Source organism: Gaeumannomyces tritici (genome assembly GCF_000145635.1).
Source record: "Gaeumannomyces tritici R3-111a-1 unplaced genomic scaffold supercont2.1, whole genome shotgun sequence".
Classification (NCBI taxonomy): Eukaryota; Fungi; Ascomycota; class Sordariomycetes; order Magnaporthales; family Magnaporthaceae; genus Gaeumannomyces; species Gaeumannomyces tritici.
Genome location: NW_008804545.1, coordinates 5,413,852 through 5,425,233, shown reverse-complemented (window position 1 = coordinate 5,425,233; position 11,382 = coordinate 5,413,852). Strand labels below are relative to the sequence as shown.

The 11,382-nt window shown below is 55.6% G+C and overlaps 7 protein-coding genes across 7 annotated transcripts; 4 read left to right on the top strand and 3 right to left on the bottom strand.

The window, feature by feature from the left end:
* Positions 1-69: 69 nt before the first annotated feature.
* On the top strand, positions 70-535 carry GGTG_01726 (hypothetical protein). The gene has a single exon (XM_009219496.1). The coding sequence runs from the start codon at positions 73-75 to the stop codon at positions 241-243; it is 171 nt and encodes a 56-aa protein (XP_009217760.1). The 5' UTR covers positions 70-72; the 3' UTR covers positions 244-535.
* GGTG_01725 (hypothetical protein) lies at positions 352-3,613 on the bottom strand. Its single transcript, XM_009219495.1, has one exon. It carries the CDS (start codon positions 3,055-3,057, stop codon positions 1,846-1,848), a length of 1,212 nt encoding a protein of 403 aa, XP_009217759.1. The 5' UTR covers positions 3,058-3,613; the 3' UTR covers positions 352-1,845.
* GGTG_01724 (hypothetical protein) lies at positions 3,425-3,912 on the top strand (the record flags this gene model as incomplete). Its single annotated transcript, XM_009219494.1, has 1 exon — positions 3,425-3,912. The coding sequence occupies exon 1, from the start codon at positions 3,451-3,453 to the stop codon at positions 3,910-3,912; it is 462 nt and encodes a 153-aa protein (XP_009217758.1). The 5' UTR covers positions 3,425-3,450.
* Positions 3,913-4,557: 645 nt separating this feature from the next.
* Positions 4,558-5,582, top strand: GGTG_01723 (RING-box protein 1). The gene is made up of 4 exons (XM_009219493.1): positions 4,558-4,817; positions 4,924-5,002; positions 5,061-5,131; positions 5,213-5,582. Exons 1-4 carry the CDS (start codon positions 4,704-4,706, stop codon positions 5,309-5,311), a joined length of 363 nt encoding a protein of 120 aa, XP_009217757.1. The 5' UTR covers positions 4,558-4,703; the 3' UTR covers positions 5,312-5,582.
* Positions 5,583-5,648: 66 nt separating this feature from the next.
* Positions 5,649-6,127, bottom strand: GGTG_01722 (microsomal signal peptidase 12kDa subunit; the record flags this gene model as incomplete). The annotated part of the gene is made up of 3 exons (XM_009219492.1): positions 5,649-5,861; positions 5,946-6,005; positions 6,077-6,127. 3 exons carry the CDS (start codon positions 6,125-6,127, stop codon positions 5,649-5,651), a joined length of 324 nt encoding a protein of 107 aa, XP_009217756.1.
* Positions 6,128-6,236: 109 nt separating this feature from the next.
* Positions 6,237-7,680, bottom strand: GGTG_01721 (hypothetical protein; the record flags this gene model as incomplete). Its single annotated transcript, XM_009219491.1, has 4 exons — positions 7,430-7,680; positions 6,977-7,056; positions 6,652-6,847; positions 6,237-6,471 (listed from the first exon to the last, which is right to left on the bottom strand). The coding sequence occupies exons 1-4, from the start codon at positions 7,609-7,611 to the stop codon at positions 6,237-6,239; spliced, it is 693 nt and encodes a 230-aa protein (XP_009217755.1). The 5' UTR covers positions 7,612-7,680.
* GGTG_01720 (magnesium transporter ALR2) lies at positions 7,675-11,119 on the top strand. Its single transcript, XM_009219490.1, has 2 exons — positions 7,675-10,037; positions 10,116-11,119. The coding sequence occupies exons 1-2, from the start codon at positions 8,764-8,766 to the stop codon at positions 10,696-10,698; spliced, it is 1,857 nt and encodes a 618-aa protein (XP_009217754.1). The 5' UTR covers positions 7,675-8,763; the 3' UTR covers positions 10,699-11,119.
* The last annotated feature ends 263 nt before the right edge of the window (positions 11,120-11,382 follow it).

The following is an 11,382-nucleotide window of genomic DNA, read 5'->3' as shown; positions in this document are numbered from 1 at the left end:
CCCCCCCCACCCATTGACACCATTGACAGAGGGTGCCGTCTGCTGACACAGGCCCTGGGTGAAATGTAGAACATGCACGAGCTCGCTTGCGTCAGCGGCATAGCGGCCGCCTACCGTCTTGGTGCCTCGTACCAAAAGTTCGACCACTTTGCCGAGAACTTTTTCAGCAAGTATCTCCTCCTCTCACATGGCGTCATCTTCTCCAGAGAGGAGAAGCGGCGAGGTCAGAACAAGGCTAAATAGGCGTCACCGAGGCGAGGGGGGTTTATGTAGCATTTCCTTGGATTTTGTGGGCTAAATGCTTTAGTTCTGTGCATTTGATGGACGACCACATTTCCTGATTTGACCGTAGGTGACTCTGACGGCAGTGTCAAGCAGAGTACCAGACGGATATCAGTAGTATGCCTGACACCTGTACGAAGGGGCAACTGTCATGTCCGCAGCCCTATAAAATGTAGGCATCTGACATTCCAAAGATTATGATATTACATATTACATCCTTATGTCCTGCCTGCCCTGCAGTACTGAACCTATACCTTCTATTACTCTACCAAGGAGCAAGATATGCCAGCACGCAGTAAACATCCTCGATGCTCGCCACGGAAAACGTGTACGAGGGAGCCCAATTCCCGGGGTTCGAACTTTCACGGCAGAGAACCAGACTTAAATGGAAGCATAGTACATGGTGAAGCATCAGCAGGAGAGCAGGGGTGGAGGGAAATATGTGGGTTTTGACAGTATAAAGAAAAGCTATGTCCTGAGAGTATACTGCCGCGTTGCCGAGTCTGAAACCACCATACAAACCCCCCCAAAATTAGACATGTTTTTTTTGTGCTTTAGTTTGGGGTTTTCCTCGTTTTTTTTCTTCTTCGTTTTGTTCTTTCTTGTCGTTCCATCTCCTGTCATTCCCTTTCTTTGATGATAGGGGCCAACCAAAGGGCGGCCAAAGCCGCTGATGCAGCCCGCGGTCAACTCCAAATCACACATCTCGAACCATCATCCGTTGATATGATGGCGAGATGTGTCACCAGCTGCCAATAACAATGCATCGTGTCTCAGCATCCCCAACACCCCCAGGAACCAGATCCATGCCGTCAAGCGACGCCAACAAGGAAAGAGAATGAAAACAAAATCAGGCCTGATACTGACCTCCCTGGATGAAAGCCCCAAAGCGGCGATGGGTATCATCGAAAAAGAATATCAGCCCCGCTGCGTCGCAATAACACCCCTATCATGCCATACCAGATGTTGGTGAAATCGAACCGGCCGTCCAAAATTACATCGTCCCAAAGAACAAGGCTTTGTAAAGAAAGAGAAAATGCGCAAAAGAAGGCGTAGCTGAAGTAAAGGAAAACAGTGACTGCAGAAAGAGAAATAGGGAGGGTAGGTAGAAAGTAGAGCCATGTCCGCCTGACAGGCCTGATGTCTTCAAAAATCATGTGATCCATGATCCATAACAACTGTGTGGTCCTTCGGTTCCACACCGTCCGTTTGACTCCAAAATCCCATGAAGAGACACCATATCCCGATCGCCGTGATATATAAACCCGACCGTTCAATCCCGCCCCGGCTGATGTGCGCCAGATCGCCGACAGCCGAAGGTCCAGTCGGCCTCCCGAACGCCATAGGATAACATGACATATTGAGTATGAAGAACAAAGGAAAACACAGGAGTAGCACTCCTGTACAGTAAGCCAATGAGCGGTTTCTCGGCCAACTAGACCGAGATGTGGTGGGCTCGAAGTTCGTCGAGCGGACTGGTTTAAAAAAAGCCCGCTATGCAGCAAGTTGCCGGCCGCAAATACGGCGACGCCATGGAATGGGAACAAGGAGTAGTAGAAGCGACTAGGAGGTGTGGGCATTGGTGAGAGCTGGCGGCTTTGTTGCGAGGCCGAGCGGTGAGTCGAGCTTGAGCATCCGGCGGAGGTCGTCCTCGAATGCCCGCAGGTTGGCCGAGCGGCGGTCGTTGGTGTCGTGCAGATAGGGCGCACCATACATGTTCTGGGTGTGTGACCTTGGTGGGCGAGCTCCAGCGGGCAGCAACGAGGCCCCGGCGGTGGAGTTGGTCATCGCTGGCGAAGGCTGCTTCTGGCCGGCAAACAAGAAGTTCTTCAGGGCCTCGCTGCGGTCAACGACGGACTGCTGCTGCTTTGGGGTGATCTCCGGACCGCCCCGGGATTGTTTGTCGGTCGATCGCGCGGCCTTGATGCGCTCGTAGTATGGAGTGGAGAAGGCCGGCCCCATTCCATTGGTAGGTGCGCCCCCTGCATCAACTGGAGAGCTTCCAATCGATGTGTTGCGCTGGACTTGTGGCCGTCCTTGCTGGAAAGGACGATCCTTGGCAGCAGACGGACCGGCCCTCAACGGTGAAAGAGGTTGAGAGGGAGGAGAGAAATGTCCAAAGATCGGTGCAGGGACGTTTGTCGAGCTTGCACGCCTCGCCTGTTCCTTCTCGGCCCTGTCGGCGCGGAAGAAGATGTCGAGCGGCGACTCCTTGGGTGATGGGCCGACGGCATTCGATTTGGGAGCCGGGGTTGGCATTTCAGAGTCGGTTGTCGGCGGAGATGGCTCCTGGCTGGCCGGTCTCTTGGAGCCAGCGGCGCCGGGAGAGTCGGGCATCGCCTTGGCCATGAAGCTGGGGATCGGGAGCGAAGAGGGAGCGGGGGAGGCGTGGAACGTTGCGCCAGCGAAGGCAGCGATTGAAGGCGCCTTTGCCGACATGGAAATGGTTGGCGGAGGAGTGTGCCTTCCTGAGTTCACGGGGATAGGCGATGTTGTAGCATTCTTGGAGCGCTGTTTGTTGCCGGTGCGAGACTTGGCGTTGGTGCTGGGGTGCGGCGCCGACGGACTCGACTTGCGGGGAGTCCTGGGACTATCGGACATTTCCTTGCGGAACGCGGCATCCGCTCTGGACAGGTCGGCCGCATCATTTTCCGAGGCGTAGTTCCGCTGGTGTGATGGAACAGCGGGTGAATTTGCCGTGTTGCGGCTCTGACGACGCCTCCCCGGGGTCTGCTTCCGACCGGTACTCGCGTTGTTTGTGTTTTGTTGTTGCATTGTGTGTGTGTATGTGTGTGGGAGAGAGAGAGATGTGCTAGAGAGATGGCATGGGAAAGGCAAGTAAGTGCCTGGTGAGAGGAGAGGAGAGGGGGGTTTGGCGCACGAACAGGTCGTGGGAAATATAAGCGCCAGGCCAGAGAATGAAGTTGGGAAGAATGAAGGATGACTGGAGGCGGTTGGGCGGCGACGACGTACGCTGGAGCGGGAACAAATGCGACGGGCGGCCTGGGGCTGTGGGGCGACAAAGGGCGCTGGGTGGCGCAAGCGTGCAGCGGAGGGCTGAGAATGGAGCGGCGGGCAGCAACCGATCGGATGCGGCACAGCCGAGGCCACCAAAACAAACGTCCTGCACAGCACTAGAGATGCTCGGTATTGATACCAGGCCTATCGATGTCGCGCTCGCTTGGTTTTATTTTTTGGTTTTATTTTTTGTTTTGTCGTGGTTCTCCTCTAGCCAGGACCTGCGGCGTACTCGGCGTGTCATCTAAAAGCAGCAGGCGGTTGCGAGGGCAGGGCGAGGGTGGTGGTGCGAAACAAAGAAAGTGGGCAGACGAGGTCGGAGTGAGGGGAAAGGGAGATGACGATGGGTGGTTGCGGGCATCCCAGCAGGGATTGCGGCACCGCTTGCGGGAAATTCAATTGGGCCCCAGCTTACCAAGGCACAGACGGATTGGCCACCAAGGCCCGACAGCCTACGATGATTACGACAGCGGCAATGGCAGCGACAAGTGGCAGCGGCAACCGCCTGGAGCACCCAACCTCCCTTCACAAAGCGCGTCCCCACGCGCACATCTTGGCTTGGCCATTGCCGGCTTCAGCCATTGGGACAAAAAAAGGCATAAGCGCCAATGACTCGTGGTGGGTTTGGGGTGCAATCTTGGGCTTCGCCAACTTCCGCCACCCGATTGCTTACTGTTATACCCCACTGTCTCTATATTTTATCGTGTATTGGCTGGGCGGGTAATCATGTTTGTTTATCTGCTTGTCGAGAGAGCGCTCGGGATTGGGCCAGGCTCTTGTGATCGAGCCTGACCGGCCCATGTTGTCATTGCCAGCCACAACACCCCCAGAAAAAAAACTGCCAGGTCGGATGTATACTGTCGGTTGCCTGTCCTGTTTACTATACTCTAAAGGGGTGCATTCTTTTGCTTGGGGAACGTGCTCGCTATCCGCTTTGCCAACGTTCGCCGGCACAAAGTCCCCTCATCTCCAATGACGGCCATAACCGACGGCATCCTTTTTACAATCCTACCCGTGGGCCGCTTAGGCTTGAGCCTTTTAATCCAGAATCACAAGGTTGATCTGCTCTCGGCAACCTAGGAGCGCGATGTAGATAAGATCCCTCGAGATCAAGATCCAGACCGCTCGTGCAAGAAACGTGCTTGCCTGCTCAGATGCGCTGCACAACCCAAGCCACAACCCCACTCTGCCGGCCTTGTCCCACAGCTGATAGGCTAGCCAAGGGATTGCCTGCCCAACATGGGATGTTCCAGGCACCTCTTTAAGCAGCAAACAGCTTACCCCACACCTTTCCGCCGCCTCAGCCTCAATACGATTCTTGCAAGGGCAGACGACACCTCCGAGTTCTCTCGCCGCACCTCAGCTCCGACTCCAGAGCGCCCAGCCTCGATCCGATATCAACGATGGCCGACGTCGACATGACAGATGCGCCGGGCGCCGGCGCCGTGACAAAAAAGAAGGCCGCCGCCACCGACACAAAGGGCGCTGAGGGAAAGAAGCGCTTCGAGGTCAAGAAGGTAGCCGGCCGGCCCACCCCCCCCCCCCCATCCCCTCTCCTCCAAGCATCTATCTCGGCATCCTCGACACAAAAGCAACTGGACTCCGGACTAACCGGGTACATAGTGGAATGCCGTTGCTCTTTGGGCTTGGGACATCGTCGTCGACAACTGTGCCATCTGCAGAAACCACATCATGGACCTGTGTATGTCCTCCCTTCGAATTTGTGATTATATGGCGTGCGGTACTGACCAGCGGGCCAGGCATCGAGTGTCAGGCGAACCAGGCCTCTGCCGCCAGCGAGGAGTGTACTGTAGCTTGGGGAATCTGCAACGTACGTGCCCCTTGAATGCCCACATCCCGAGACCTCCGCCCTCCCCGTCATTTTCCAAAGCCTAAACTGACAGCCCTCAAGCACGCCTTTCACTTCCACTGCATATCGAGATGGCTCAAGGCCCGACAAGTCTGCCCGCTAGACAACCGCGACTGGGAGTTCCAGAAGTACGGACGCTGAAGACAGAACATCGACCGACGATGCTTTCTATTACGGGGTCCCTTTGCCGACCGTGGAGGGCACTTCCTGCGACGAACAGCTCGCCCAGCCCTTCAGGAGGATACTAGGCTACCAAATGCCGGTATAATTCGGCCGAGAACACCGGAAGGCCCAGAAGGGGGCGGGCAGTACTCTGAAACAGAGCACTATGCTTTCCCCGCACATGCGTCATGATAGATAGATTCATTTGTCATGCTCTCGGGAAGCAATACCAAAGATACCAAGAACACCTTGTCCGCGTTCCAGTGCCGTTGCTCGAGAAGTCACCTTCCAAGCAATGTCCAACACTATCGGCATCTCACCTCAGCAGTGCCTTCTCATCTATGACGATGTTCTGTGGTGTTGCCACTGATGTCGATCCTCCGCCAATAGGGAGCCATTTGACAGGGTGGCGGTTGAAAAAGGGCCACGGGGGCACGACGACGACGAAGGTCAGGGCGGTTCCTCCGAGACCGATATAGACGGCGAGCTTGATGTCCTGGAGGAAGTATCCGATCAAGAGAGAGAGGGCCTAGTGTCATCCGTCCATTGCATTAGTTTTGACGTTAAAAACGTGTAGACAAAGGGAAGAGGTGGAAATGCGGCAGCCACGTACCCCAGCGACGCTCAACATGACCGTCGCGAGAGTGTCGGCCAGCTTCTGCCCCTCAAAGTCCTAATTGTAGCGACAGCATCGTCAGCGTGCGATCTTGGATTCTTCTGCTGACAGCCTCTGGAGATGCATACAATCTGGCCCTCGGCGAGATCGCGGACCTGGTCCAAAAGCTGTTCCGCCATAGTGCCGAGTGGGGGAGAGAGCAATGGGTAGCAATTTGTCGAGGTTGTTCGCTTGGTCGGGTCAATTTAGTTGGTGATGCTTGCCGGATCCAGGCCCGGCTGTCAATTCTCACGACTTTGGCGTCAGCGCCCTCCGCTCCGACGTGGCTTCTCCAGGAGTCGAATTCCAGTGTGGGGCTGCTCCTGGGGCGACAAACTCGTGCCGGGTAAAGCTGAAGTAGCTCAATGCCGAAATTTGCGGGCCGAGGTACCCGCCCCACAGCAAGGGAGCAGGGGGCAGTGGTGCGGGCAGTACGAGGGAATTCCACGCCGAACGGTCAATGAAAAGAGTCACGATATGCACACTTCATATGAAGTCAAGGGAAGCGTTGTCAGATCAGGGTATCCTCACTCGAGAGCGGGGAAGAGATATGAGCAAGACGGATGAGGAAAAAGGAAAATGCACAGACGATGGGAAGTGCACCATATCCTTACCTAAGATCAGGTAAGTGTAGGTATGCTGTCCCAGATATTCTACCCAATACCTAGTCATCGTGACGCTGCTCTTCGTGCATTCGCCTAGGAGCGCCGTGGGTGCCTTTCCACTGTTTCGCTGGGTGCGCAATGGATATGTTGGTGTTGGACGAGCCTTGGGCACTTGAGGCGACCTCTCGGCGGGATCATCGACACGACAGGTGCGGCTCTTATCAAGGAAGGGCAGACATGGGGCAGCTCCCGAACCTATGGTTTGCATTTTCTTGACCGCAATGAGTGGCATTGTTTACCAAAGAACTACCTGGCAATCATCCGTCTCGAGGACATCCCTGGAGCTGATGCTTTGTGGCTCCCACCGGCCCGGTTGCCGCTAACCATCGTTATCAGGAGAATCCTCACCAGACGAGGGCGACGGGGGTGGTGGTCGGGTCAAACTTTGCGAGGGACGCGCAATCCTATAGGGTACAACGGCTGTGGATATCCGAGGCATCGCTCAAGTGCATGCCAGCAGTGGAACAAGCTTCGAGAGCAGTTCGCTCACCGCACCCAGGTATCGTATGAAAAAAAAAAAATATCCTCAAAAAAGGGACTGCGAATTTGAGCGTTTTCAGCAACCACGCGAAGTAAAATAAATGTAAAAAAAAAATCAAATAAAGGAAATTGAAGGTTAAAACAATATATTCCCTTTTTTAACCCGACCTTTTTCTCTTCTTTTTTTTCGCCGTCGTGTTGTAATGCTAAATTATTGAAAATGGGGAGGGGTTGTGGTTGTTTCACGTTTTTGGTGGCTATAGGCGATTTTGTGAGGATCATTTATTTGTTTCATACGGTGCTAGGCCATGTGTCGGATGTCGCGCGTTGATTATATCCTCGCTCGCTGCAGCGCGGGCTGGTGCAGCCGTCTGTGGGTAAACATCAGCGGGCATGTGGAATGTGGAGAAAACGCCCGCCTGGCTGGCCCACATGACGGGCAGGAGCGCACTGAGTGGCAGGCAAATGCGTGCAGACATTATTTTCTGCGGGTTGGCCGGCTGGCCTGGGCCTTTCCTTGGCCCGTTTGCTGGTCGTTTTATTGCCGCACCACGCGCATCTCACGTTGCTCTTATAAAGGAGTGATTCGTCCCACCTCAGCCAAACCCTTCCACCCACGGCCCCTGATGCAATCAACAAAATTCCACTCTTGAACAAGGCCCCTTTCTCATCCGTCCTCGAGCGCCATTTCCTGACCTTGCACCATATTTCAGACTCCAGTCTCTGTTGTCGCCAAGCCGTTTTGTGCTTTGCCTGCGGGTTTCCCAACGGTTGCATCTGCACGCAAAGACGAGTGGAGATAACTACTGTCGCAATTGCGCGGAGCCCTTATCGTCGGATTTTTCCCTCGTGTTTTGTTTCCTTGTTCTGTCTCTTCAGCCTCCGCCAAGCCAGCCGCCTAAGAACCTACTTCCCCTTACCTTCGTCCCAACCTACTTCGACCGGCCAATTCTTGAGCAGATCCCATCTGCTGACCAGCGCTCCCGCCGCCCACTCCCTTTGAGGCCCGTCGCCCTCCCCTACCCTCGATACCGGCAATCACATCGAGCCTAGGCCGTCAACCATTGGCTCGGTGCGCCGTGTGCCCCCTAGACCGGGTCCTCAGCACGATCCAAGCTCGTCTCGATACAGTCGTCAAGTTGGCGGTCACTACTGCGCCTCGGCCTTCTCTCTCCACTTCACTCCTTAGCCCCAAGTTCTGGGCCTACAGCGGAGTGAACCGGAAGCCTCCCTAACTGGAAGCAGGCCAGACGATCCCACGCCACTCCTCTCAATCTCGATCACTTGGCAGCCGCGCCTTGCCCGAGCCGTTGCGCCTCGCCAACGTCTCCGAAGTCTGAGGCACCATCACGCTGGCTTCACGCTCCGATACCCTCCGCTGCGGACGGCATCTCGCCGCCCGCTGCCGTCCGCTCATGGTTGTCCCCTAAGCAGTCACAGCGTCCAGTATGCGAAGCGCAGCGTAGAACCGGTTGTAAGACCAGCTCCCCCCTTCGACAGCTTCCGATCCAGCCCCAAGGCCAAGACACCGGGCTCTACGATCCCAGCGACTAGATCCGATTTGGTCCTATATATCCGGCCGACGATTAGCCCAGCCAGCCACAGAGAGGCGCATTTGCGACAGAGCCAAGATGTCCGACCACGAAGACACCACGCTCAACTCGGGCTATTCTACCCCAGTGCCAGAGCTCGACGACCATCGCCACCAGAGCGCCACGACTCATCGCTCTGATCGCCCGCGCCGAGGCACCTTTGACTCGCTGTACGGAGCGCGCAACCTCGAGCTCGACACTAGCCAAGCCACCACCACAATCTCTCCTGTCATCCGAGTTCGTGACTTTGAGGAGGCTGTTGTTGATGAAGATGGGGCTGATGTTTCGCCCACGGCGCACCGAACGCGGCGCCCGACCGTGACGTCGGATAGGTCCGTGTCCCCTCCCAACTCAGTCAAGGCATTTGCCGAGGCTCGCAGGCGGGAGAGGGGCATGTCCATCTCCGAGTCTCGTCAAGCAGAGAGGAGGGATGAAAACGAGCTCCTCCGCACCGTTTCTTCCGCCAGTCGTCAAAGCCTCCGAAGCCGCCCCCACACGGCCGCTGAGGCGGATGAGACAGCGAGCTTGAAGACAACCAAGTCTGCGGAGGAGGATGTTTGCTTTCCTGTGCAGGACGATCACGCCGGAGACCGACTGCATATCGACTTTGATTTCCTCGAGAGCTTCATCGCCGCCGAGGACGAAGCCCAAGCCCAAGCCGCGGCCGAGCTTCGTCCTTCTCTCAAAATCTTCACTGATCTGCGTCCCTCTTCTGTCGTCGCCGCCTCACCAATGGTGACTTCTGGTGGGGATTTCGTCGGCATTCCGACCTCGACCGACGAGAAGGAGGAGGTGACCGAGGATGTCAAGGAGCCCGTCAAGCCCGCGGCACCCGCCAACCGCTTCAACTTTTTCTCCTCGGCATGGGAGTCGACAATCCACGCCCCGTACTTTGGGGACCTTGTGCTCCCTGGCGAGGACATCCGTGGCCTCTTTACGTTCCCCAAGGGCGAGACGGACGGTGTTTGGTGGCTCAACGTCAGCAACCCCACGGACGAGGAGGTGCGCGGGATCTGCAGGGCGTTCGGCATCCACCCCCTCACGGTCGAAGACATCACGACACAAGAAACACGAGAGAAGATCGAGCTGTTTCCGTCTTACTACTTTGCTTGCTTCCGCTCCTTCAATGTGGTACAGGATGAGCACGGAGACACCGAGTTCGAGCCCTTCTACATCTATGTCATCGTCTTCCGTGAGGGCACTCTGAGCTTCAGCTCCCAGACCAACTCTCATGCCTCTCGCGTGAGCAGGCGCATCTCTGCGCTCAAGGACTACGTCGCCCTGAGTAGCGACTGGATTTGCTATGCCTTGATGTGAGTAGCCCGACGCAACTGATGAGCCCCAAAGAGGCCCGCTTGAGACCGTGTTCTGACCATGCCCACTCTACACAGCGACGACATTGTTGACTGTTTCGCTCCCATAATCCGGAGGCTGGAGCACGATACCGAGTTGATCGAGGACGAGGTCTTCATCGCCCGCACCGATGACATGCAAATATTCCTTCGGAAGATTGGCATCATTCGGAAAAACACAATGGCCTTGATGAGATTACTGGGGGGCAAGGCCGATGTCCTGAAGGGCTTCACCAAGCGCTGCAACGAAAACTACAAGGTGACGCCGCGCATGGACATTGGTCTTTACCTCGGAGACATCCAGGATCACGTCGTGACCATGATGACGAACCTGGGCCATTTCGAAAAGATGCTTTCGCGATCTCACAGCAACTATCTGGCCCAGCTCTCCATCGACAGCATCACACAGGGCACAAGGACCAACAACACCCTCACCAAGATCACGTTCCTGGCCTCCATCATTGTTCCGCTCAACGTGGTTACCGGCCTTTTCGGCATGAACGTCCACGTTCCTTTCCAAGAGCTGTCCGAGTCCCTTACCCCCTTCTTCTGCATTCTTGGCGGCCTTTTGTTCTTTAGTGCTACCTGCCTGTTCACAGCGCGTCGTCTTCGATATATCTGAGAGCAGGGGAGCGGTGGAATTCATCATGTTGCAGGCATTTATAGATGTGTTTTTCTTTGCTCCGAATATCCCCTCGTTCTCGTTTCTTTTTGACATCCACGCTTGTTTACGCTACATCTCATTTTGTTTTCCCTTTTTCCAATTACACATGGTGTCTGTCTGGTGGTTTCCTTGCATTTGCCTAGCCACTTGCGTTTTGCTGTGTATCTTCCCCTTGACTTGGCATGGTACGTCGGACATGCCTTATGTACTTACGCTACTAAAGCCTCGGGTCTGCTTTTGTCTCTCACACATAGTAATCCGATTCTCCTCATGCTAGCACAGGCCCGGGCGGTAACAAGCGATGAGCCTCTCTTTAACTGACGCAGCAGATGATCTGATTATTGATGAATAAGTAATCCTGAGCGTGGTGTCATGCCCGATGGCGATGAAAGTTTTTAAACCTGGCGCTATGATTGGCTCTGCCCTCCGGGGTGGGGCACCTCTGCGCGCAAAGAAGAGCTTGACAATACCGAGTAAATTTTCGAGCTTGAGAAGCACTGAACGTTTGTTTTTGTAAGCAGCTCACAACGCCGATACGCCTGCGCATCCGCCCATCACCCGCCGCCCTGCCGCGCGCCCCCCATTGCTTGAGCACTTGGACACATCGGCTTCCTCCCGGCCCCGATCCCCGATCCCCGATCC

Bases quoted from the DNA above. Each gene is read 5' to 3' on its own strand.
- GGTG_01726 (XM_009219496.1), top strand. From the start codon at position 73: ATGCACGAGCTCGCTTGCGTCAGCGGCATAGCGGCCGCCTACCGTCTT.
- GGTG_01723 (XM_009219493.1), top strand. From the start codon at position 4,704: ATGGCCGACGTCGACATGACAGATGCGCCGGGCGCCGGCGCCGTGACA. The intron at 5,003-5,060 runs GTATGTCCTCCC...CCAGCGGGCCAG, and splicing joins AAACCACATCATGGACCTGT to GCATCGAGTGTCAGGCGAAC. The intron at 5,132-5,212 runs GTACGTGCCCCT...ACAGCCCTCAAG, and splicing joins TAGCTTGGGGAATCTGCAAC to CACGCCTTTCACTTCCACTG.
- GGTG_01720 (XM_009219490.1), top strand. From the start codon at position 8,764: ATGTCCGACCACGAAGACACCACGCTCAACTCGGGCTATTCTACCCCA. The intron at 10,038-10,115 runs GTGAGTAGCCCG...CACTCTACACAG, and splicing joins TGGATTTGCTATGCCTTGAT to CGACGACATTGTTGACTGTT.
- GGTG_01725 (XM_009219495.1), bottom strand. From the start codon at position 3,057: ATGCAACAACAAAACACAAACAACGCGAGTACCGGTCGGAAGCAGACC.